Raw genomic sequence first — 22,693 nt, forward strand, 5'->3', positions numbered from 1 at the left:
TTCAAAGTTCAGAATTTTGTATTTATTATCATGCTATAATATAAAAAGATAAATGTAATGCTAATTGCATTCTTACATGAGAACCATCAATAGCACTTACACTTATATACTGCTTCATAGTGCTTTACAGTTCTTTCTAGGTGGTTTACAGAGTCAGCAACTTGAGTCCTCATTTTACCTACTTCGGAAGGATGGAAGTCTGAGTCAACCTTGAGCCAGTCTGGATTGAACTGCTGGCAGTGGCAGAATTAGCCTGAAATACTGCACTCTAACCTCTGTGCCAGCACACCACCAATTAAGAAATTTAATTATACTCAGAATTTCCTTAGAACAATCATAATGGGATAGTATTTTGTTTTGGTCCTGTTGGAAATCTTTGAGAAAATTAATTGTGACTATTTTAAGTATATACTCAACAAACTGTAAATAATGTGACTCATAGTTTAAAACTGTGTGTGTGAGACCCTCATCACTAATTTAATAATTGCCCTACTAATATTCAGATAGATGAAATAGTTTACTGTTACAAAAGGTGGATGATGTAATTAATTCATTTGTAAATTCAGTATATACCTTCTTAAATAGCTTGTGGGCCAGAATATGGAATTGATTATTGTATATTTGTATTTATTTCAAAATGAGTCTGATCAGATTTTTGTACTGACTTTTTTTTTTTAATAGCGGAGGAGAAGATTTCAAAAAGACTTGAGGACTCTTTGCCTCCTGAAATAGATTTATCTCCGGCAGCAAAAGATCAAGTAGAAATGTATGTTGCATTTCTTTAAAAAACACCCTCTTAATTATTTTATTCTTCTAAATTGGAAAAGCACGCATATTTTCTGCAATGGTTTTAGCTGTGAAGTAATGAATTCAAGCTATCATTTTCTTTTAAAATGTTTTTATCTGATCATTAAACTTTTTTTAAAAAAATAGTATTAGTTTGGATGAACTGTTTTCATTCCAATATAGTTTCTTTTCCATTTAGTGAGTGATAACATTGGTTTTTATCTTTAACAGTAATATGTACATCTTCAGGTTTTTAATTGTGAAATTACATTTTTTAGTGAAATAACAAGACACAGATTCATAATCTGGTGTAGTAGAGAGGCGTGTCACAACCTAGAAAAATCATAGCATACTGTCCTGACATCTTGTCATCTCTATGGAGGCACCTAGACATTAGAGGGAAAGGGATAGACAGAATGCAAGCAATAAAAATACTCTTGGAAAAATATTTTTTTTGTTTATTTTACATGCTTTTTTCGGGGCAGAATTGTGGTATTTGTTGTCAATTACAAACTTTAGTTAATGTTCATAACTTAAGGCTCTGTTATGTGCATGAATCTGAGAACAGATGGAATTGCTTTAGAGTATATAATATAAACAATACACAAATTTGTACGGTCAATAAAGACAGTATTGCTAGCATGTTTGACAGTAACTCTAGTATGTTTGACATATCCATCTTCCAGTGTAGAGTAATTTCAATATGAGTTTTATTTGGGAAGGACATTTTGACACAATCAATAGCTGAAAACTGAGTGAGAAAAAGCACAAAATATAGATGACTCCTCAAGTTACTGGGTCTGGAAAGAAGGCCTTCTGTGAGAGATGATTTTACTAGTAGTATTAATTTTACTGATCCCCTGCTAAGATAAATAAGAATTAGGAGACACACAGCTTTAATAATGAGCTTGTTGCCTTGGTCTTGACCATGCTAAAGGCTAGTAGATGTTTAAGTACGTTATCAAATCAGTCCTCAAAAACCTTAATAATGTAAGCTTATACTATTACTATAAAATTTGGAAACCTTGAGAACAACTGAAGAATTTTTACCTGATAAGCAGTGAAATGGAGCCAGATCAAGAAATATCATTCCAGAATCAGCCACTTCTCAATGATGAGGCCATCAGTGCAGTTTGTGAAGGAATGCAACAGTTCATCATATGCAGGTCTGGTCCAAGACCAACAATTTAATCCTATCAGTCATTCGCAGGATCCCAGTACAAAACACCAAAGCAAGAGATAAGAGAAACTATTTATCCCTCCATTAAAATAGTTATTGTGAATATATGTTCAAAAATTGCAGAGCAACACTATTGTGCATCTTGCCATCTCTCTCAGGTCCCTGTAAAAGACCAACATTCTCCTGCCCGTGAGGGTCTTTCAGTTGATTTGAAAATAATTGTTAGGATTATGTAGTTTATGTGTTGAACAACTACCAGGCTTATTCTTGTATAAAAAGAAGAAAATTGTCTTTCCCAACTTGGTACCCAATGGAAATGTTGAATTACTTATCCCCAGATAGCAAATAAAAATAGAATATTTCAACGGTGTATTTATATTTACTGAAAAAATTACATAATCACATTTTGTTTTATTTTAAGTACAGTGACAGTATTTAACTTAACCACTTAATAGTTTTTGAAGTACAGTAATAGTTTATTTTTTCCTTAGAGATGAGCTATTGATTAGTATGATTTGTTTTAAAACATAGGTCATAAAAAACAATAACAGTTAATGTTGATAGTAAAATCATCAATGTTTAGTTGGCCTTGAAACTGCCTTTTGGTCTGGTTCTCCAAAACATGACACTGCATATTTATCTTTCTCTCTCTCAGGTATTATGAGGCTTTTCCACCACTTTCCCAGAAACCAGTTTGCCTGCAAGAAATCATGACTGTGTGGAATAAATCCAAAATATGTTCTTACTCCAGTACCTCCTCATCTTCCACTGTCCCAGCAACTAGCACAGATACATCATCTCCAAAGGACTGCATTAGTGAAAATGAAGCATCCAAAGAGAGAAATCGTAACAAAGCACCTGTAACTATACAGGAGAGAGTCACAGAAAAGAATGACAAAGATGAAAAAGAGAATAAGTTTGGAAATCGTATTGAAGGAAAATCTGTTTCATACAAAAAGCAATTCCGGCATAAATCTGAGGGGAAGCTTCGTCTTCGATCCTGGTCTTCTGGCTCCAGTGAAGAAGGTTCAAATTCTAGTGGCAATCATGGTGAATTAAAAGCAGCTACAAAATATGTAAAAATAAGGCATAAAACAAAGGAGGCTCGGAGTAAAAAAGGATGGAATGGACAAAGTAAGTATTTGCCAAAAGCTGGTGAAAAAACTGAAAGGAAAATTCCTGGCAGCAGCAATGGATCCATTAAACAACTATGTAAAAGAGGTAAACGGCCATTAAAAGAAATTAGACGAAAAGAAGGTGGAAACCATGAGAGAAAAGAGCTATATTTTGATAGCAGGAATGAAACTGAGTATAAGGAGGAGCCTTTGTGGTATACTGAGCCAATTACAGAATATTTTGTTCCCCTGAGTAGAAAAAGTAAGCTTGAGACGACATACCGCAACAAGCAAGAAGATGTATGTGATGCAACATCAGAGGCTGTAGAAGAATTAGCTGAATCAGTACAAGGTCTTTGCATTAGTAACAACAATAATATTAATAAAACATACCTCGCAGCAGGTACTTTCATTGATGGTCATTTTGTGGAAATGCCTGCAGTTCTAAATGAGGATATCGGCCTCACTAGGACCTCAATATGTTCTCCACCAGAGGACGATATACATTTAGATGGTGTTCATCTGTCAGAACTAACACACTTCTATGAAGTGGATATTGATCAATCCATGTTGGATTCTGGTGCCTCAGGCAAGATGCAAGGAGAAAGTCGGATTTTGAATATGATTCGGCAGAAAAGCAGAGAAGGAACTGATTTTGAGGCAGAATGTTGCATAGTGTTTGATGGAATGGAATTGAAAGGGGAAAGTGCAATATGGGCAGATTCGGCCACCTCTGGTGCAGAAGGGTGGTTCTTGCAAGATCTTAGTAATTTAGCTCAATTTTGGGAGTGCTGTTCATCTTCTAGCTCTGGTGATGCAGATGGGGAAAGTTTTGGAGGTGATTCTCCTGTTAGACTTTCCCCTACCTTAGACAGCACAATGCTTAATTCATACATGCTTGCAGGCAATCGAGAGCTGTTTTCAGATACTAATGAAGGGTGTGGTTTAAATTCTTTTTCAGTGTTTGAAGTGCAATGCAGTAATTCTGTTTTACCATTTCCTTTTGAAAAACTAAATTTGGGAAATGAAAATACAGATTCTAGTAGCAATGTTGGTATGTTTGGGAAAACACAGTCAAGATTGTTAATATGGACCAAAAATAGTGCCTTTGATGAAAATGAACACTGTTCTAATCTGTCAACAAGAACTTGTAGTCCATGGTCATATTCTGAAGAAACACGTTCAGACAATGAGACTTTAAATATTCCTTTTGAAGAATCACCTCAATTTAACTCTGATGATATTAATTATATAGTTCCCACGGTATCTTCAAGTTACATAGATGAAGAAATTGTAGATTTTTTGCAGGAGGAAACCTGCCAAGAACAGACAAGATCTTTAGGAGAAATACCTACTTTAATTTTCACAAAAAAGTCAAAATTAGAATCTCTCTGTGGTATTCAGTTAGAACAAAAAACAGAAGATAAAGAATATGAGACTCCACAAGTATGTAGTGACAGTAGCCCTCATGAAGATGACTATGGCTCAGGAGTTATGAAACATATCTGGACAAATATGACAGATGAAAATTCTGCAGCAATTGTAGAAATAGAAGGAATAGAAGAGGAACTGTTTCCAACTGATGTAAATCATTATTGTTGCTGCTTAAATGATGCAAAGGTAGAAATTCTTCAAGGTCCAAACAAAGCAGTGCAAAGATCAGAATACCATCTTTGGGAAGGTCAGAAAGAAAACTTAGAGAAAAGAGGCTTTGCTTCAACCAATTTATCAGAAGTAGATTGTGGAGATTATACTACACCCTCCAAATCATGGGATGTTAACCAAGATAAAGAAAGTTCATTTATTCTTGGTGGTGTGTATGGGGAACTGAAAACATTCAACAGTGATGCAGAATGGGCAATAGTGCCCCCAAATCACCCCAAAGGAAACTTATTACAGTGTGCAGCTTCTGATGTTGTCACAATAGCTGGTACAGATGTCTTCATGACACCAGGAAATAGCTTTACTCCTGGTCACAGACAATTATGGAGACCTTTTGTATCATTTGAGCAGAGTGAGCATTTGAAATGTGATCATGGATTAAATAGAGGTTTTTCTTTTATCTTCCATGAAGACTTGTTAGAAGCTTGCAGTAATTTTCAAGGTGAAGAGTCTGGTCTTGAATATTCTTTCTCTTCCTTTGACTTAAATAATCCATTTTCACAAGTACTTCATGTCGAATGTACATTTGAACCAGAAGGAATTACATCCTTCAGCCCTTGCTTTAAACCCAAATCAATCCTTTGCTCTGATTCTGACAGAGACGCTTTTCGCCCTAGAATATGTGGTGCTGGGAGGACACAGTACAGAGCAATACGGATTTCTCCTAGGACTCACTTTCGCCCCATTTCTGCATCTGAACTTTCTCCATGTGGTGGAAGTGAATCTGAGATTGAATCTGAGAAAGATGAGGGGAATATTCATGTCTCTTCTCAAGCTGAACCATTTGATGATCCACAAGCAGATCTCAAACCACTGGAAGAAGATGCAGAAAAAGAAGGGCATTATTATGGGAAATTAGAACTTGAGTCTGGGAAATTCTTTCCTACATTAAAAAAGTGTGGGATGGAAAAGAGTGCACAGACATCTCTGGATTCCCAGGAAGAATCATCTGGAATATTGCTGGTAGAAAATGAGAGTTCTTGCTTAGAATGCAGTATGAAAGATGTGCAAGATACAATGGCTGTGAAAAATTCTGAAGCTAGCTGCAATGTTGTGGAGCCAAAAGAAGAGGAAGACAAGTCTTGCAGTTGTAAGGAAAGCTCATTGGTGCAACTGAAAGAGGTATGTCCTTGAGAATTGTGCATTGTATAGATAAGTTGCAAGTTTCAATAAAATTATATATAATTCAATGGATTTAATGCCTTTAAAATATATCTGGAAGATATATTCCTGAATTCACAAGAATTAATAACCTTTTCCAATCCAAGGTGCTACTGTGCAATCTTAACTTTTTCCTGCACAAAAATTAATGTTTGAAATTTAAAAAAATGTTCTGAGCATCTGCCTACCTTCTCAACTGCCTGGAAGAAGTGATATAATTCTGTTTGGAAAATGAACATAGAAGGGAAAAAAGAAACTGATAATAGTTTCTATGGAGGACACATTTTTAGCTGGTAGGGGTTATATTACATTGAGTCCTCCCCCTTTTCTTGCAAATAAACATATATCATTGCTTTTGTGCATTTATTCAATGTCGTTAGCCATTCAGTCATGCCTGACTCTTGGCCACTCTATGGATTGGCACTCTCCATGCCTCTGTGTCTCCCACCGCCTTCTTCAGATCCTCCACGGTCATCCCGGTGTTATCCTTTATAGTGGCCAGCCAGCAGGTGCTAGGGTGGCCCCTTCTTCTTTTCCGCTGATCACTCCCAGCATAATTGCTTTTGAGTGAGTCAGCTCACGTGACATGGTCAAAGGATGATAACCTTTATTTAGCAATCTTCGCTTCAAGCGATATTTTGGTGAGGCCAGTCTAGAACTTGTTTGTGGTTTTTCCAGTTCATGGGATGTATAATAGTTGTCGCCAATGTTCACTTATTTCCCTAGTCAAAATAGGCGTTAACTCTTTCAGAGGAAAGATTAAAAAAGGATATTGAACATAAAAATATACAAGAAGATAATACCTATGTAACATTTAATGTTTATGTGGAAATAGTATAATAAAAATTTTGAATGCTAAACTTTTATATTGCAATAATAGCCCCATGCAGATTTAACTTGGTTGACCTAAACATATATGCTTATGTTTTGTTGAACTCACTGAGACCAGCTGTTTGTATGGAAGCATTTCATAATTTCTTGAAACAACATCACACTTTATTGGATTCATATTCATAAGTAGCATAGTATAGGATTATTTTTTATTGTCTTTGAACTAAAATGTAATTCTTCTCAAAACAGTTACCTGTATTGAGTAGTGACCTTCAGAAAATAAGCTACAATCAAGCAAAACAGTGTTGGTGGGAGAAAGCTCTTTATACTCCACTCTTTCCTACATCACAGTATGAAGGTAGCAGTATCTTTGACCTCTTTATAATTGACAAACTTAACAGCTGAGTTAGATAAAAGATAAATGTAGATGATCATGTTTCAAATGGGAGCCACTGAATTATCTGAAAAATTGTCCCATTATGTGCTTCTTTTATTTTCTCATTAGTGCCATAATTCTTCCATATGGCAGGATGATGCTAATTAATTTATCAAGTGGGTACATTAGTTCCTAACTATTATCAAATAAGTAGTCATTGTTTTCCCTGTTTCAGACTGGAGTGCAAAGGAATAAGATTATTGAGAAATAAGAGTGGGACTATTACTGGGGGGATTCTGGGCTTGCAGGAAGGGAATGAGCTGTAGTTAACTGCATTAGTTTCTGTTAGCCAGCTGTGGAGTCTAGTCCTGCTTAGGTACTCCAATGTTACATGCATATGTCAGTAAAAATATTGTTCAATGAGTTCTTGGTTCTAATAGGTTTAAACATTTAACAGGTGATTCATTCTACATATTTAAACAGCCACCTTCTTTTTCAACTGTTGAAGGCTGTTTTTCCTTTCCTGTCTCTCCTTTTCCAGCTCACATGTGAAAAGAGCATTTAAGCTGTTTTGCATAAGGTCAAATCAGGAAGTCCCCTATATTGATTAAGATATCATTGTTCATGGACTTTTAGTAACTTGAAAATGTTTTTGAGATTACTTTCACAGGTTGCCAAAAGTCTCTGAAGAATGAAGCTCCTTTAAAAAAAAATACTCCACTAACATGAGCCCCACTGCTAAAAATATCCTTCTAGGAGGGCATATCGAGCAATATCTCTGATATTTTCAAGTTGTACAGCCTTTAAGATTAAATTATTCTGAATGAGGAACTGAACCTGGCTGCACCCATCATAGCAGATGAAGCATAGGCACAATCTGATCAAACTAAATCCATGTTAATGATTGGGTAGTCTTATTTTGGGTTAAGTATACTTTCTGCATTATATCTAATATGCTGCAGCATTTGCATTTTTCTGTCATATTAAACATTGAAACTTGGCAACAGGTTTTGGAGTGGCTGTAAGAACCATCTCCAAATCTTGGGGATTACATAGAATCATGGGAACTATGAGGAAATGATCTAAAAACTAAAGTATTTCTGTCATATATGAATTAGTCCTCCTTGCTTTCATCTATTTCAGAATGTACAAAGAGTAGGAGAGGAGTAAGAAATATGAAGCCAATTTAAAGGCAGGGTCCCTTCAACATTACCCATTTATTACTTTCTTGATCTTTTCCTTCTTTTTGCCCATTCATTCTTCCTTCATATTTACCCAAATAGTTGGGGGTAATATACTGACTCTGTAAAACTGCTTAGAAAGGACTGTAAAGTGGTAGATAAGTCTAAGCGCTATTGCTGTTTCATAATTTAGTCCTCTTTCATTCACCCTGTATGACCACATAAACTTGATATACTTCTTTCTTGTTGATCATTCACTTTTGTATTCAATCTGTTATCCATCAGTGTTTATTCTAGACTGAAGCTTCTCTTGTTGTAGCATTGCTTAAATACAGTGTCTCATTTCCACCATATTTCCTTGTTTCTACTGCCATTCTCAACTCTCATTTCCATGTAATAGGGGCAGAAACATGGCCCCTTTTAATTGTTATATTCCTTATCTTTGATCAGATAATACTTGCTATCTCTCTGCACACATTTTCTCATTTTAAGTAAATATGTTATTTTAAGTAAACTTTACAGTTCTCTCATCAGAAACATTCCATTTTATCTAAAAAATACCTTCATTATTTTATGTCACAATCATCAACGACTCTGAACTCTGTATTTATCGAAACATTCCATAAGTAAGTTGATTTGCTTATGTGCTTTCTCTAAATCAGAAGACATCCAATCATTTTTCTTCTCACATTCATATATTTTTTAATAATTCATACATTTCCCAATCACTTGATGAATTGTACTTCTAAATTTTTGCTTGTTGGCATTCTTTTTCATCAGAATTCTGCTAACCACCTTTATAGATATGCTTAACTAATCTTCCTATAAATTTCCATTTGTTTTCTTTCCCATTCCATAGGGAAGCAGTAACAGTATCTTCTGTTCTTTGGGCATAGGTGCTATTTTTTACAGATATGTTCAACAAATCACACAGCTAAAGAAGACACATCTATATAACTTAAACATTACTCCACTTATATGATTTCCAGCCTTAATATTTTTGTTTTAAATATAATTTTATTAAGAATTTTAATTATACTGGTAAAAACTAATACAAACTATACTTGCAGAAAGAGAAGAGAATGGAGGGAAAAGTGAACTTTTAAAAAGGTTAAGAGTTTAAAGTGTCTGGTGTTTTTCTCACAAGAAGCAGCTGTCCGGAGCACATGTGGCCGATCTTCTGTCCTCTTATCTGGAAAGACTCCAAAGATCTGGTCTACTCACTGGTTCCTTGGTGCTTGCCATTGTTGTTGGTTCCACTTTTGCAGAGCCATCTTAAGTTCACCATACTTTCCTCAGGCATTCACCTTAATATTTTTCAATGTTCTAACATAATTTTCCCCCCCCAGTTTCTTCTTGTACATTAACTAGGATGAAAGCCAATTAAAATGAAACTATAATCAGCTTTATTTAGGAGTATATAGAACTCATTATCTACCGCTCTCTTAATCCCTTTTGCCACACATAGCAAAACGTGTACATTCACTTCTTTCTTTTTTCACTTGTAAAAAGTCATTCTGAAGTGATAGGAAAAGAATTGCATCCAGGTGTTAGTAGTATTGTCTTGATGTCTCTTTAATTTCCATCATACTTTTCCATTCGTAATTGAAATTAACTCCATATATGTAAGATTAAAAAAAGAGATCTACACTCTGCTTGGAATGGAGTCTGGGTTACTAGGAAGAAGCGTTTTGAAGAAATCAGGTTGGCAAAAAAAGGATTGAACATTTGCTCCTCCTTGTCCACAAAGAACCTAATTACAAAAAGCTGAATATCACATGTACAATAATTTGTAATTGTTAATCTGTATGTAGAATATTTAGGAAAATAAGTACCTAGATTAAGATTTTATTGCAGCAGTAATTACAGTTGAAACCAGAGTTTATTAGGAAAAAAATATGAATGGTGAAATATAATAGATGATTGAGCTGGTTTGTATAGTAAAATTATATCCTTTTTCTTCTGTTTTTCTAATTTTTCAATAAATCTGGCATCTATTTCAAATCAATTTAACAATAAATAAATAAATATCCTTTCAGAATTTATTGTTATTAATGAAAGTAAATATACATATCCCAGGATAATGTTTCAGGATCCAGTCTGGGTCGGTTTAGTCTTCCGAGCTTTCAGACTCATGCTGTAACCCATCCTCAGGGACCTTCTCTCTACCAGAAAGTGTGCTTTGGGCTATTCTATGCATAGTATTTATGTGGCGCCTGCTTGTGTGTGGCTTTGTTGATTGGGGTGTTGATGGCTCTCTATTAAATCATTGGCTGTTGTTTCCTTGTGCTGCAAAGTCCTCTGCTCCTAAGTACCTAATAAACTGGTCATAAATCAACACTCTTGTTGACTGACATGGGGCCTGTTTCCGAGACTTCAATCATTTTCTATTCCAATCATTGTAGTTATTACCCCCAAAATGATGCTAAACTTCACATATAGAGTTTTGATCATATATTATATTGTGTTTTCTTCTTCCTTACCTTAGATATGCATGGAATGGATTTTTCTTGCATTCTGCCTTTTTTCTTGCATTCTGATTTCTCTATACAGTGTTGTTATTATATCTTAATAAGACAAATGTAATAATAACACTGTATAGAGAAATTCTTAAGAGGACAAATGTAATAATAACACTGTATACAGAAATGTAACAAATATAATAATAACACTGTATAGAGAAATCAGAATTGAAATTCTATATTATAAGTCAATACTTTATCAGTCGTAGATACACCAAGCATATCGAAAGCAATAAAAATGGAGTACAGTTAAATAAGAAAATATACCTTTCTCCCATGAGCTGTTCAGAGCATCCAGAAGTGGGAGGTGCTTCAGTCTCTTCTGGAAAGGCTGGGCTTAAAACTCCGGGATGCTCCTCCTCCTCCACGGGACTCCTCCTCAGCGTCCCCCAGTTTTAGCTCAGCCTTTGTGGTAAGAGGTTGTGCACTCCCTGACTGGAACGGCTTTTCTCTAATTCAGGTTTGCTCTTTAAAACCCTTCACCATTTAATTCGGTTTTTTCAGGCTTTCCCCTCGATTAATTCAAAAAATAATAATAATAACAATAATAAAAGTTTTCCTTGTAAGTGGTGGAGCCTGCCACTCCGCAGGCAGCTTGAGGCTACCGCCTCAGGAAACTGCCTTATCTAATCTTCCTATCGTCTGCTCTGCGATCGGAATGGAGCACTCGCAGCCGCAGCTTTTCTTGCCTTGCTGTTTCTCCTGACAACAGCATTTAAATTGCAAGTTAGAGCAGCAGCGGCTTGTCAGACGGCTCAGGCTTAGCACCGGTGATTCCGCTTCCCGCCCTTTTCAACGGCTGCCTCAATTTCGCGCCTAATTACCACAGCCTCCATTCCTCGCTGGTTTCCCTTGCTGGGGACCAGAGATCCGGAGTTTTCGCTCACTTGGAGCACTTGGGGGTTTCCCTTGCTGGGGACCCTGGTTCACCATTTAAACTGTTATACCTATAGATATACACATATGTCTATGCATATGGGCACGCCTACATATATATATATATATATATATATATATATACCGTATTTATCGGCGTATAACACGCACAGGCGTATAACACGCATCTTCATTTTAAGAGGGAAATTTCACCCCCACTCCCACCCCACGCGCGCGCTTCAATCCACAGTGTCCCATTCTGCCTGCCTGCCTGCCTGCCTTAGTTTCTGGTTGTTTGGGAGCAGCTTCGGCTGAGAATAATAACTATTCGCCTCTTTTACTCAGCCGAAGCTGTTCCGATTCAACCATTAACGAAGGCAGGCAGGCAGGCAGAACGGAGCACTGCGGGCGGGCGGGCGGGCGGGCGGGCGGACGGGGTGGGGAGAAAGGCGACAGGAAAAGCCCCCCGCTTCTTTGAAGCAGTTTCTTCCTGTGCTGGTGGAGGAGCGAGAGAGCGACTGAGAGAGCTGACCCAGAGAGAAGGACAGGCTTCGGTTGCTTCCTCCCTCCCCTTCTTTCATTTGTGTCCTTGATCCCCGATCCCAGCAGCATTCACCGAAGGCTTCTTAACATTATATCGGCGTATAACACGCATACATCATTTGCCCCTATTTTCAGGGGAAAAAGTGCGTGTTATACGCGATAATACGGTATATATATATATATATATATATATATATATATATATATATATATATATATATATATATATATATATATATATATATATATATATACACACACACACACACACACACACACATATACATATACATATACATATACATATACACATACATACATACATACATACATACATACATACATACAGTCTTACTCTCCTGGAGGAGCGTTCTATTTTCAACTGCAGGGGAAGGCATCTCCCCAAAGTACAAATATCAACCACAATATTAATAATAATCATAATAATTAAAAAAAAAAAGTAAAAATTAAATTTACATTCAGAGGCAAGACAATCCATCATACACAATGGAACGTGACAACGCTTTCCGTTCCAAGCCAAGTAAGTCCCGAGACAAGCCAGTGGGCCCCAAAAAGGCCTCTAAGGCGGCAGATAAGGATGCCCATAGATGGCATCTAGCATTGGAAAGACAATTGCAAAAATGAGCCAGGGAGGCAGACAAGATGGCTATGACACAACAATCTGATCAGAACCCAAACCCATTGATGGGGCCCTTGGACTTATCTACCCAGCCCAGGCAGGCTGTTTCTGGACAACCCCCCATAGGCACATCTCCATTGAGCACTGGCCGGCCAATTCCTGAGGCAACCTTCACACCTACGGCCACCGGCCTAAGACAGGAGGAGGGATTACCTGAGACTATTCCCATCGAAATGAGGCAATGGATGGAGATGGTGATTCAAAGGGGCATTGCGGCTGGAGTTCAGCAATCCATCCGGACCAGACACTTCTCGACCGCTTCAGATGCGGGATCCCTGTCCGCTCGATCCTTTGCACATACCCGACAACATCAATCTCAGATATTCCCCAATATTCCTAACATACCAGCCCAGGGGCTTCGGGAGGAGGTGGACTTTGAGGACCAGGAGGTTTCCATGGAGGAGGCGGTCGATCCATCAGATGGACTTGGGGCTGTCAGAGGCTGACCCGCTAGAACGGGGAATGTCGGATAACGAAGGCCTCATTCTGGACCAACCTACTTTTTCTGGCCTTTTTCGCCCGCACCTCTTTAAATCTTTACTGTTCAAGGCAAAGAACACCGCTAAACTAGGCACATCAGACCCTCATCCATTGCCAACAGAGTTTCAGGACGAATCCGAGGACCTAATATTCTCACAACCGGCTAATGAGGCGGAAACTATCCCTGTCCCTCGTATGTTTGCTGAATTAGTACAAAATCAATGGGCATCAGCAGCATCATACCCAGCCCCAACAGGGTACGATAAGCGATATTTTAATTTGGCACCAGAGTTTGCAAATTTTCTCAAAACGCCGGAGGTGGATGAGCCCATTGTGGCACTGGCCTCTTCTTCCACCTTTCCTAACGAGGCCGAGGAAGCCCTGAGACCGGAAGACAAGAGAGCAAAGTTAGCACTCCGTAGGGCGCACATTTCTGACGCCTGGGCCATTAGGGCAGCTACAGCTGCGTCCTTTTTTACACGTTCCTCCCTCCGATGGCTCTCCCACTTGAGGGTTATATTGCCGGCATCAAATGTCAGAGCCCACCAGGACATAACTAAAATTATGGCAGCCGCAGAGTTCTCCGCCGACGCCACATTTAATGCAGTCAAATTCTCATCTAGGGCCATAGCATCTCACGTATCAGCACGGAGACTGCTATGGCTCAGACATTGGCAGGCGGATACCAAGCATAAATGCAAGTTGGCATCAGCCCCAATATCGGGGGATAAATTATTTGGCAGTGTCTTGGAGCCCCTCCTTATAGAGAATAGAAACAAGAAAAAAGTGCTTCCCCCTCTTTTTCGTAGGTCTGAAAACAGAACTCCCCAGTCGTTTCGAAGGGGTTCCTTTCGGTCATACTATCAGGGCCCCTACATTCCCAGATCTCAGAGAACATCAGGCTACAGGCCCAGTTTTAGACAGCATAGGCCTGAATCTTCCTATAGAGGTCAGCGGGAAGGCCAAAATAGTAGAAACCCCAGAGGCACTAGAGGCCGATTTTTTCGTCGCCCCAAGTGAGTCCTTGACAGCAGTTCCCATTGGAGGGCGGCTAAAATTGTTTGCCGATCAATGGGACAGCTCCACCTCTGATGCGTGGGTCAAGGACACTATTAGGTTTGGCTTGGTGCTGGAGTTTCAATCCTCCCCCCCGAACTTTTTCATTAGGAGCCCTAGGTCCACGGACCCCATTAAGATGATGCAGGAGGCTATCAATCATCTTCTGCATATTCGGGCCATTAGAGAGGTCCCATCTGAACAGTGGGGTCAAGGCTGTTACTCTCTATTGTTCGTGGTCCCAAAGAATTCAGGGGGGCTGAAGGGCAATTCTGGACCTCAAACATCTGAACAAATCATTGGTTTATCGAAAATTCAAGATGACTACTCTCCAGTCCATTCTGCTTAGCATCAGAGAGAACGATGTCATGACCTCTATAGATCTCACAGAGGCTTATCTACATATACCAATCAGACCTGCTCACTACAGATATCTTAGATTTTGCTATTGTGATCGGCACTATGAATATATCGCCCTACCATTCGGTCTGGCTTCGGCCCCTAGGACTTTTACCAAGGTCCTCGCGGCTTTGGCTGCCTCACTCAGGATCAAATCTGTTCGCTTACAATGTTATCTGGATGATATTTTAATTTTGTCATCTTCCAGACATCAAGCAAAATTGGATACCAAGATTACTCTGGAGACCCTTCAGGGTCATGGGTTTTCCATAAATTGGGGTAAAAGCCATTTGATCCCCTCAACTAGATTAGTTCATTTAGGGGCAGTGATAGATACTGTGGAGGGCAAGGTCTGTCTCTCTCAGGACAGGTTAAACAGTATTCAGTCTTTGGCCAAAGAGATCAGAGCCTTAAAGAGGGTTTCCCTGGCATTGCTGTCTCAACTGTTAGGGAAACTGATTTCTTGTATTTCCATTGTGCCTTGGGCTCGATTCTATTCTAGAGAGCTGCAATGGTTCCTGCTACCTTTCCAGCGATCCGGAAGAGCCACTTCCAACGTCTGGATAAAGGTACCGCACAACGTTCTCTGATCGCTCCACTGGTGGTCGGAAAAAACAATAAACAAGGGGTGTCCTTTCAAGGAACCTCACAGGGCAACGATCACAACCGATGCCAGCCTGGTAGGATGGGGAGCTCACTTCCAATCCCACACTGCACAGGGAATTTGGACTATTTCCGAACAATCACAAAGCATCAACCTGTTGGAACTGCGAGCAGTTCACCTGGCCTTAGCAGTTTTCTACCCCTTTTCCAATCACGCCACGTTCTGGTCTTAACAGACAATATCACAACCAAGGCCCACGTAAACAGACAGGGTGTCAGTCTGTGCTCCCTTCAAAATCCAAGGAAGAAATACTCAGACTCCATGGGTTAGAGCAAAGTTATTCTTTCACTGGAGAATAAAGTGAAAGCTACAGATTTAATTCCGAATCTGAGAAATTGGCGCGCAGATCACATATACAAAGGAATGGAAATGCTCCCACCCCCCAAAGTCCAAATGACTCTTCCAATTAAAAGTTCTGAATACGATCATGTGGCCATCTCCAGGTGGTGATGAGGCTTTGTCCATTGACCTTGACATATTTTGATAAAAGTTCGCAGTTGCGCAAAAGAGGATAGAAGCTAGCCAAGAAATGGAAAGTTAAAGACAGGAATCCCCCTCCCCTTGCTAACCACAGCAAAAGGAATGCAAAACACCTCCAGCTTTCTTCCCCTCCGAATTCCCCCCTCCCTCCGTTGCTAATGACAGCCGAAAGAAATAGATTGGCATAGCAGCAAAGAAGATGCAATAGTTAGGAGACAGAATATATATATTATGGAAGATATCTTGAGGCTGACACAGGGGGGTACTCATTCCAAACTTCTGATGCTGGAGACGGCCAAGTTGTTCAAATGGGCCGAGGCCAATCTGTTTTCGCTCAAGGCAGAACACATAGCAGGGGCCTTAAACACACAAGCAGACTGGCTCAGCAGGGCCACGATAGATCAGGCAGAGTGGCGCCTACACCCGTCTCTCTTCCAGGAAGCAGTGCGGAGGTTTGGGCAACCGGTGATCGATCTATTTGCCTCTCCTCTCAACACCCAATTGCCCCGGTATATTTCAAGGTACCCGACTCAGGGGGCGGAGGCCGTCAACGCCCTGCGATGTCAGTGGCCTCCCGGACTTCTATATGCGTTTCCTCCACTCCCGGTAATACCCAGGTTGATCCAGAAGTTATTGGAGGAATGAGCGGAATTGATATTGGTCGCCCCTTACTGGCCCAGGCAAACGTGGTTCGCAGATTTACAGAATCTATCGACAGAACAACCTTGGAAAATTCCATTGTCGAAGGTTTCCCTCTCCCAAGGGCCAATACTTCACCCGAACCCACAATGGCTCAGTCTAGCCGTATGGAGGTTGAGCGGAGCCGTTTAAGGGCCCAACAAATTTCAGAGGATGCTATTGCCACTATTCAAGCATCCAGACGGGCCTCAACAAATCGTATATACGAGGCCACGTGGTCAACCTTTTGTCGCTGGTGCCAGGGGTCTAAGATCGACCCAACTGCTCCATCAGTAGGACAATTATTGGACTTTTTACAGGAGGGGTTGACCAAGGGCTTATCTCCAAATACTTTACGTAGACAGGTGGCGGCTTTAGCCTCAGTGATAACCTGGGGTGACCTCCGTTCCATCGCACACCATCCACATGTCCACAGCTTTCTCAAGGGTGCTGCAAACTTATGACCTCCTGTAATTCACCGCTATCCCACCTGGGATCTCAACAAGGTGTTAACCGCACTTACAACTGGTCCGTTCGAGCCTTTAAGAACCACTAGTCTTAAATTCCTGACATATAAGGTGGCCTTCCTAATTGCAATCACATCAGCTAGAAGGATTTCCGAATTGGCGGCATTGTCAATGCGAAAGGACCTGTGCGTGTTTCATGCGGACAGAGTGATTCTCCGTTTGGATCCATCGTTCACTCCTAAAGTAAATTCAACCTTCCACAGAGCGCAGGAGTTGGTCCTTCCAAATTTTTGTCCGAAACCATCTCATAGACTGGAGCATCAATGGCATCGACTAGACGTGCGAAGGGCCTTAAGCATCTATCTAGACCGCACGGCGGCATTTCAAAAATCTGAGGCTCTGTTCGTATCCTTCAATCCATCCACTTTTGGACAAAAGGTGTCGTCCACGACCATCGATAGATGGTTGAGAGCCACCATAGCCAAAAGTTACGAATGCCAGTCCATCTCAGTTCCTAAGGGCATTACAGCCCACTCAACAAGGAGTGCAGCAACATCAGCAGCATGGGCCACACAGGCTTCCATAGACGAAATTTGCAGAGCAGCAGCTTGGGCTTCACCATCTCCCTTTGTCAAAAATTATAAAATTGATGTCTACGCCTCAGCGGATGCTTCATTTGGCAGAAGAGTCCTGCAGAGGGTCCACAGAGTTTAGGAGTGGATTTCGATCCAGACAGAGTCCCTCCCTAAGGACAGGCCAAGCTTTGGTATGTCCCACTTCTGGATGCTCTGAACAGCTCATGGGAGAAAGGGCGTTGGTACTTACCTGATACGCCATTCTCTGTGAGCTGTGAAGAGCATCCAGCCCCACCCATTTCTTTCCGTCTGGTGGGGTTACGTTCCAGTCAGGGATCTAGATTAGGTGATGAGTCCCGGACTTTGGCACTCAGTCTTCGCAAAACTGGGGGACGCTGAGGAGGAGCCCCGTGGAGGAGGAGGAGCGTCCCGGAGTTTTAAGCCCAGCCTTTCCAGAAGAGACTGAAGCACCTCCCACTTCTGGATGCTCTTCAGAGCTCACAGAGAACGGGCGTATCAGGTAAGTACCAACGCCCTATTTATTAATTAAATGTATATGCTACCCATCTCACTTTGAGAGCAACTGTGGACAGTTTACAATGCAATAAAATAGGGAAATCATCATCATCATCATCATTCTAACAATTATCTTATCCACTGTAGGATAAAGTCCTCTTCTGCGTGTTTCCAACCAATATAATCATTACCTTTCTTTTTGCCAGTTGGGCCCGCAATACTTGCTGTTATCGTTGTTCCATCTTGTTTTAAGTCTCTTTGGTGGATGCTTTTTATTAACTGGAATCCATTCTGTGACTTTGTTAGCCCACTTGCCATCATCAGTTGTTCTTGCTTTGTGACTAGTCGATTCCCATTTCAATTCTTTTACTCTCTTGATGATATTGTATACTTTCATTTGTCTCCAATCCATGTGCAGATTTTTCTATTTTGTCTTCTAATGCCGATTATGTACCTTTCCATGGCTCTTTGTGCCACTTGTAACTTTTGTATCAATTGTGAGGTTAGTTTCCATGTTTTGCTGGGATATGTTAGAACAGGTAGCACTCACTGATTGAAAACTTTTCTCTTCAGGCATAGGGGAGGTTGTTCTTATGCTTAGCTTGCCAACCGCATTTAACACACCTTTCCGTTTCCTTTATTGTATCACCTTCCATTGAGATCTGTTGGCCAAGGTATTCGTAGTGATCTACTACATGTAGAATTTATTAAATTTATTTAATGAATTTATCAAACATAACCTGGCTCTTTTTCATGTTATTTTTAAACCAAATGGTTTTCCTGCTTTGTGCAGCTCTTACGTATCTGTGTAAGTTTTCTGGATTTTATGAGAAGAGATCAACATCATCTACAAATCTTAAGAGATTTAAATAGGCACCATTGATTTTTATTCCATCTTTTGCCCAGTCTAGTTTGCGAAATACAGCAACATGCAGCTGAGTAAAGACCCTATGAAATTCATTATTCATAAGCTGGGCCACTTTGAAGCAGAACTTACTATGTCCCAATTGTTCTTTGGTACTTTGAACAGTTTGCTGTTCCTATAAAGTGCATACAGGTAATCCTTGGACTTACAGCAGTTCATTTAGTGATCATTCAAATTACGATGGCATTGAAAAAACTGGCTTATGCCCATTTTTCACACTTATGAGCATCCCATGGTCACATGATCAAAATTTGGATACTTGGCAACTGGTTTATATTTATAATAGCTGCAGTGTCCCCAAGTCATGTCATCAACTTTTGTGATCTTCTGAGAAATGAAGTCAGTGCAGAAGCCAGATTCACTGAACTATCGTGTTACTGACTTAACAACTGCAATGATTTATTTAACAACTGTGGTAAGAAAGGTTGTAAAATGGGACAAAACTCACTTAACAACATAAATTTTGGGCTCAATTGAGTACCTGTAGAAGAGGGTGATGAGTTGTCTATTATGGAGGATTTAAGTTTGTGTCAAAGATTTTCCTGGGAGTTGAATCTATAAATCACTGCTATGTTTGGGAGAGTAAATCCTTTTAAATAAGAACATATTGTATACTCATAAACCTTGAATGTTATTTCATGGGTGAGTGTGTTTGTATGTGTGAGATAATCTCCGCTTTCAACTTGTTCTTAGTTGGGGATAATTGAAAGTCCTTCCAGAGTCAAAGTTTCGCTGACCAACCTATTGTATGTAACCACAGCAAAGATCCACATCTGCCAATGGTTAAACAGGATTTTCTGTTAGCTTGGATTTTTCACCTAAGTTAAAGGTATAGAGTAAAAGATAGATTATTACAGTTTGGGAAAGTAATAATTGTAATTTTTTTCAGATGTTTTAAGAAACTTAATGAAAAGGCTATGTAGTTATTTGTATTAATTTTGGAATCTGCCTAGAAAGTAAAGTTCCTTGATCTGTTTCTCTGGGTTGCTCCATTTAAGATGTGATATTTTATTATATTTTATCTATTTTAGCAATATATTTATGCAAGGCAAAGTTCAGCGTAATTGCATTTTCCATCCCAACATTGAGGCAACTCTAACGATAGAAACAAATTACAGGTAATCCTCAAGTTACAACAGTTCACCCAGCGACTATTTGAAGTTATGAAATAACACCCCCCACCCCCCAGTACTTATGACACAGTCTTGAAGTTATGAATGTTGCAACACCATGGCAGTCGTTCACCAGGAACTGTTTGGTCTCCTCCACCGGGTTTCCACAGGCATTTGGCCTGTGGAGACTCATTTACCTTGTAAAGATCTAGCGAGCCTTCGGTTTCTTTGCCTGCTTCATTGCTTCAGGCCTTCGCTGTATTCTCAGCGAACAGAGGCCTAAAGTGGTGTGAGATCACGCAAGATCAGTAGCGCGAGATCTTGCGCTGCTGGTATTGTGTGATCTCACACTACGTTAGGCCTTTGTTCTCTGCAAATTGAGGCCTGGACAAGATCTACGTTAAAAGGCTTTGCAAACAGAGAGAAAGTTTCAGTTCTTCAGGCCTTCCTTCTGTTTGCCATTTCCTTGCCAAAGCCTGCAGGGGCGAAAGATTGCATCCCTATAGGCTCTGGTTCTTTTTGCAAAAAGCCTTTGCTGGCAGGAATGGAGCCCAGGAGGGGCTGGCACATCCCTCCCAGGCTCCATTCTTGCCAGCAAAGCCTTTTTGCAAAGACGATCGGAGCCTAGACAGACGCAGTCTCCCTCTACGTCCGATCGTCTTTCACCAAAAACAGCTGTGCCGAAAACAGAGCGTTGGAGGGACATAGCAGCAACTCTGTTTTCGGTGCAGCTCCATTTTCAGTGGCAAGGGCTTTTTTGCAAAGACGATCAAGAGCCTGGAGGGATGCAATCTCCTTCTAGGCTTTGGCAAAACTTTGTTCAAGGCAAAACTGTGGCAGAGAGGCTGGAGAGAAGACAAGCTCATTAGATCTTCAAAAGTGAAGTGGATTGAAATTGGAATTTTTATATGCTATAAAAATAAAAAAAACTTGCAACAAAAAAAGGAAGTGGTTCAATTCTTGAAGAATAGCTTCTATGGAATAGCTTTTCTTGTGGAATAGCTTCTGTTATTTCATTTGATTTGGTAATGGCTATATCCAATGAATTGTCTGCAAGGGGATGACTTTCTAAGTCTGCAACTTTCTAAGTGGAAACATGCATTTCAAAATGACATGCTTTATTTAGTTATTCAGTTTATATGTCCCCTATTTTGCTCGTTGAAGCAACTTTGAAAGGCTTATGTAATAAACACACAGATATAAAACAATTATAAATATAAAAACGGATAAAAATTACAACGGATTAAAACAAACTAAAAAAAAACCACAGATTTGGAATGGAGCAGTGGTAGTACATTCTGTTTCTGCACCTATCACCTCCAGCCAGCTGGTATAGCAAAGTTTTAAGGCTTTTCCTCAAGGACAAAGAGAGGGGGCAGATCTCACCTCTGTGGCACAATGTCCTAAAGTTTGAGTGCCGTGGCAGAAAAGGCTCTTTTGCTGGATCCCATAAGCGGAAACTTCTTGACTGATGGGGTCCATGGTAGGTCCCTTCTGCAGAATGAATGGGTTGGGCTGACCTCATTGGGGGAAGACTTAATTACTCAGATACCCTGGACTCATGCCACAGAGGGCTTTAAAAGTAATAACCTATACCTTGGATTGGACCTGGAAGCAGATAAGCAGCCAGCGCAGCTCATGTATCTATCAGTCATTCCTTCCTTGGTTTCTCCCCTCTTCCTTCTCCTCTTCTTCTTTCTCCTCCTGCCTTATTTCCTAAACAGCAGTGAAGGAAAAAAGATGGCCTTGTTAGGTGCAATTATAATTTTGATGCCATCGTAGGAAAATGACAACCATCCTATATAAACCCCATATCAACAGGATAGATTTGTGTTTACATCAGCGTTCCCAATTTAGAATTGCTCTACCTGAGCTCCATTTCAATCTACCGTATATACTCGAGTATAAGTCGACCCGAATATAAGCCGAGGCACCTAATTTTACACAAAAAAACTGGGAAAACTTATTGACTCGAGTATGTTAAGCCGAGGTGGGAAATGCAGCAGCTACTGGTAAATTTCAAAAATAAAAATAATTAATTTGGGAAACGATCTCACTATCATGAAAGGTTTAATTGATTCATTAACCCAAAAGAAGAAGATGATGACGACAGCGGGAGGCAGGAGTCACTCTCTTCCCCTCCCTCGGAGGCCCCCTGAGACAGGAGTCGCTACCGCCGGTGCGGCCTTTCCCTTCCGGCTGGGGCTGTTGGGAGTTGCTGCCGCCGGTGCGGCCCCAGTCCCGCGTCGCTCGGGAAGGGAAAGGCAAAGCGCTTTTGCCTTTCCCTTCCCGGCTGGGGCTGTTGGGAGTTGCTGCCGCCGGTGCGGCCCCAGTCCCGCGTTGCCTCGGAAAGGGAAAGGCAAAGCACTTTTTGCCTTTCCCTTCCCGGCTGGGGCTGTTGGGAGTTG

At 40.3% G+C, this 22,693-nt stretch overlaps 2 protein-coding genes across 7 annotated transcripts in view; both read left to right on the plus strand.

The window, feature by feature from the left end:
• KIAA0232 (KIAA0232 ortholog) overlaps positions 1 to 22,693 on the plus strand; it is a 71,292-nt gene that overhangs the window by 33,935 nt on the left and 14,664 nt on the right. For all 6 annotated transcript variants that reach the window (XR_015748758.1, XM_026672561.2, XM_026672556.2 and 3 more), the window contains 3 exons: positions 682 to 766; positions 2,622 to 5,865; positions 6,985 to 7,093. Coding sequence is in view for 5 of the 6 variants with exons in the window: in XM_026672561.2 (XP_026528346.2) it covers positions 682 to 766; positions 2,622 to 5,865; positions 6,985 to 7,093 (3,438 nt within the window). In the remaining variant the exon portion in view is untranslated. The remainder of the gene's footprint in view (positions 1 to 681; positions 767 to 2,621; positions 5,866 to 6,984; positions 7,094 to 22,693) is intronic.
• On the plus strand, positions 13,073 to 14,569 carry LOC148131378 (uncharacterized). Its single transcript, XM_087961083.1, has one exon. It carries the CDS (start codon positions 13,198 to 13,200, stop codon positions 14,431 to 14,433), a length of 1,236 nt encoding a protein of 411 aa, XP_087817209.1. The 5' UTR covers positions 13,073 to 13,197; the 3' UTR covers positions 14,434 to 14,569.

Source organism: Notechis scutatus, chromosome 3, assembly GCF_049901735.1.
Source record: "Notechis scutatus isolate UNSWTSFEM ecotype Mainland chromosome 3, rNotScu1.2, whole genome shotgun sequence".
NCBI classification, from domain to species: domain Eukaryota; kingdom Metazoa; phylum Chordata; class Lepidosauria; order Squamata; family Elapidae; genus Notechis; species Notechis scutatus.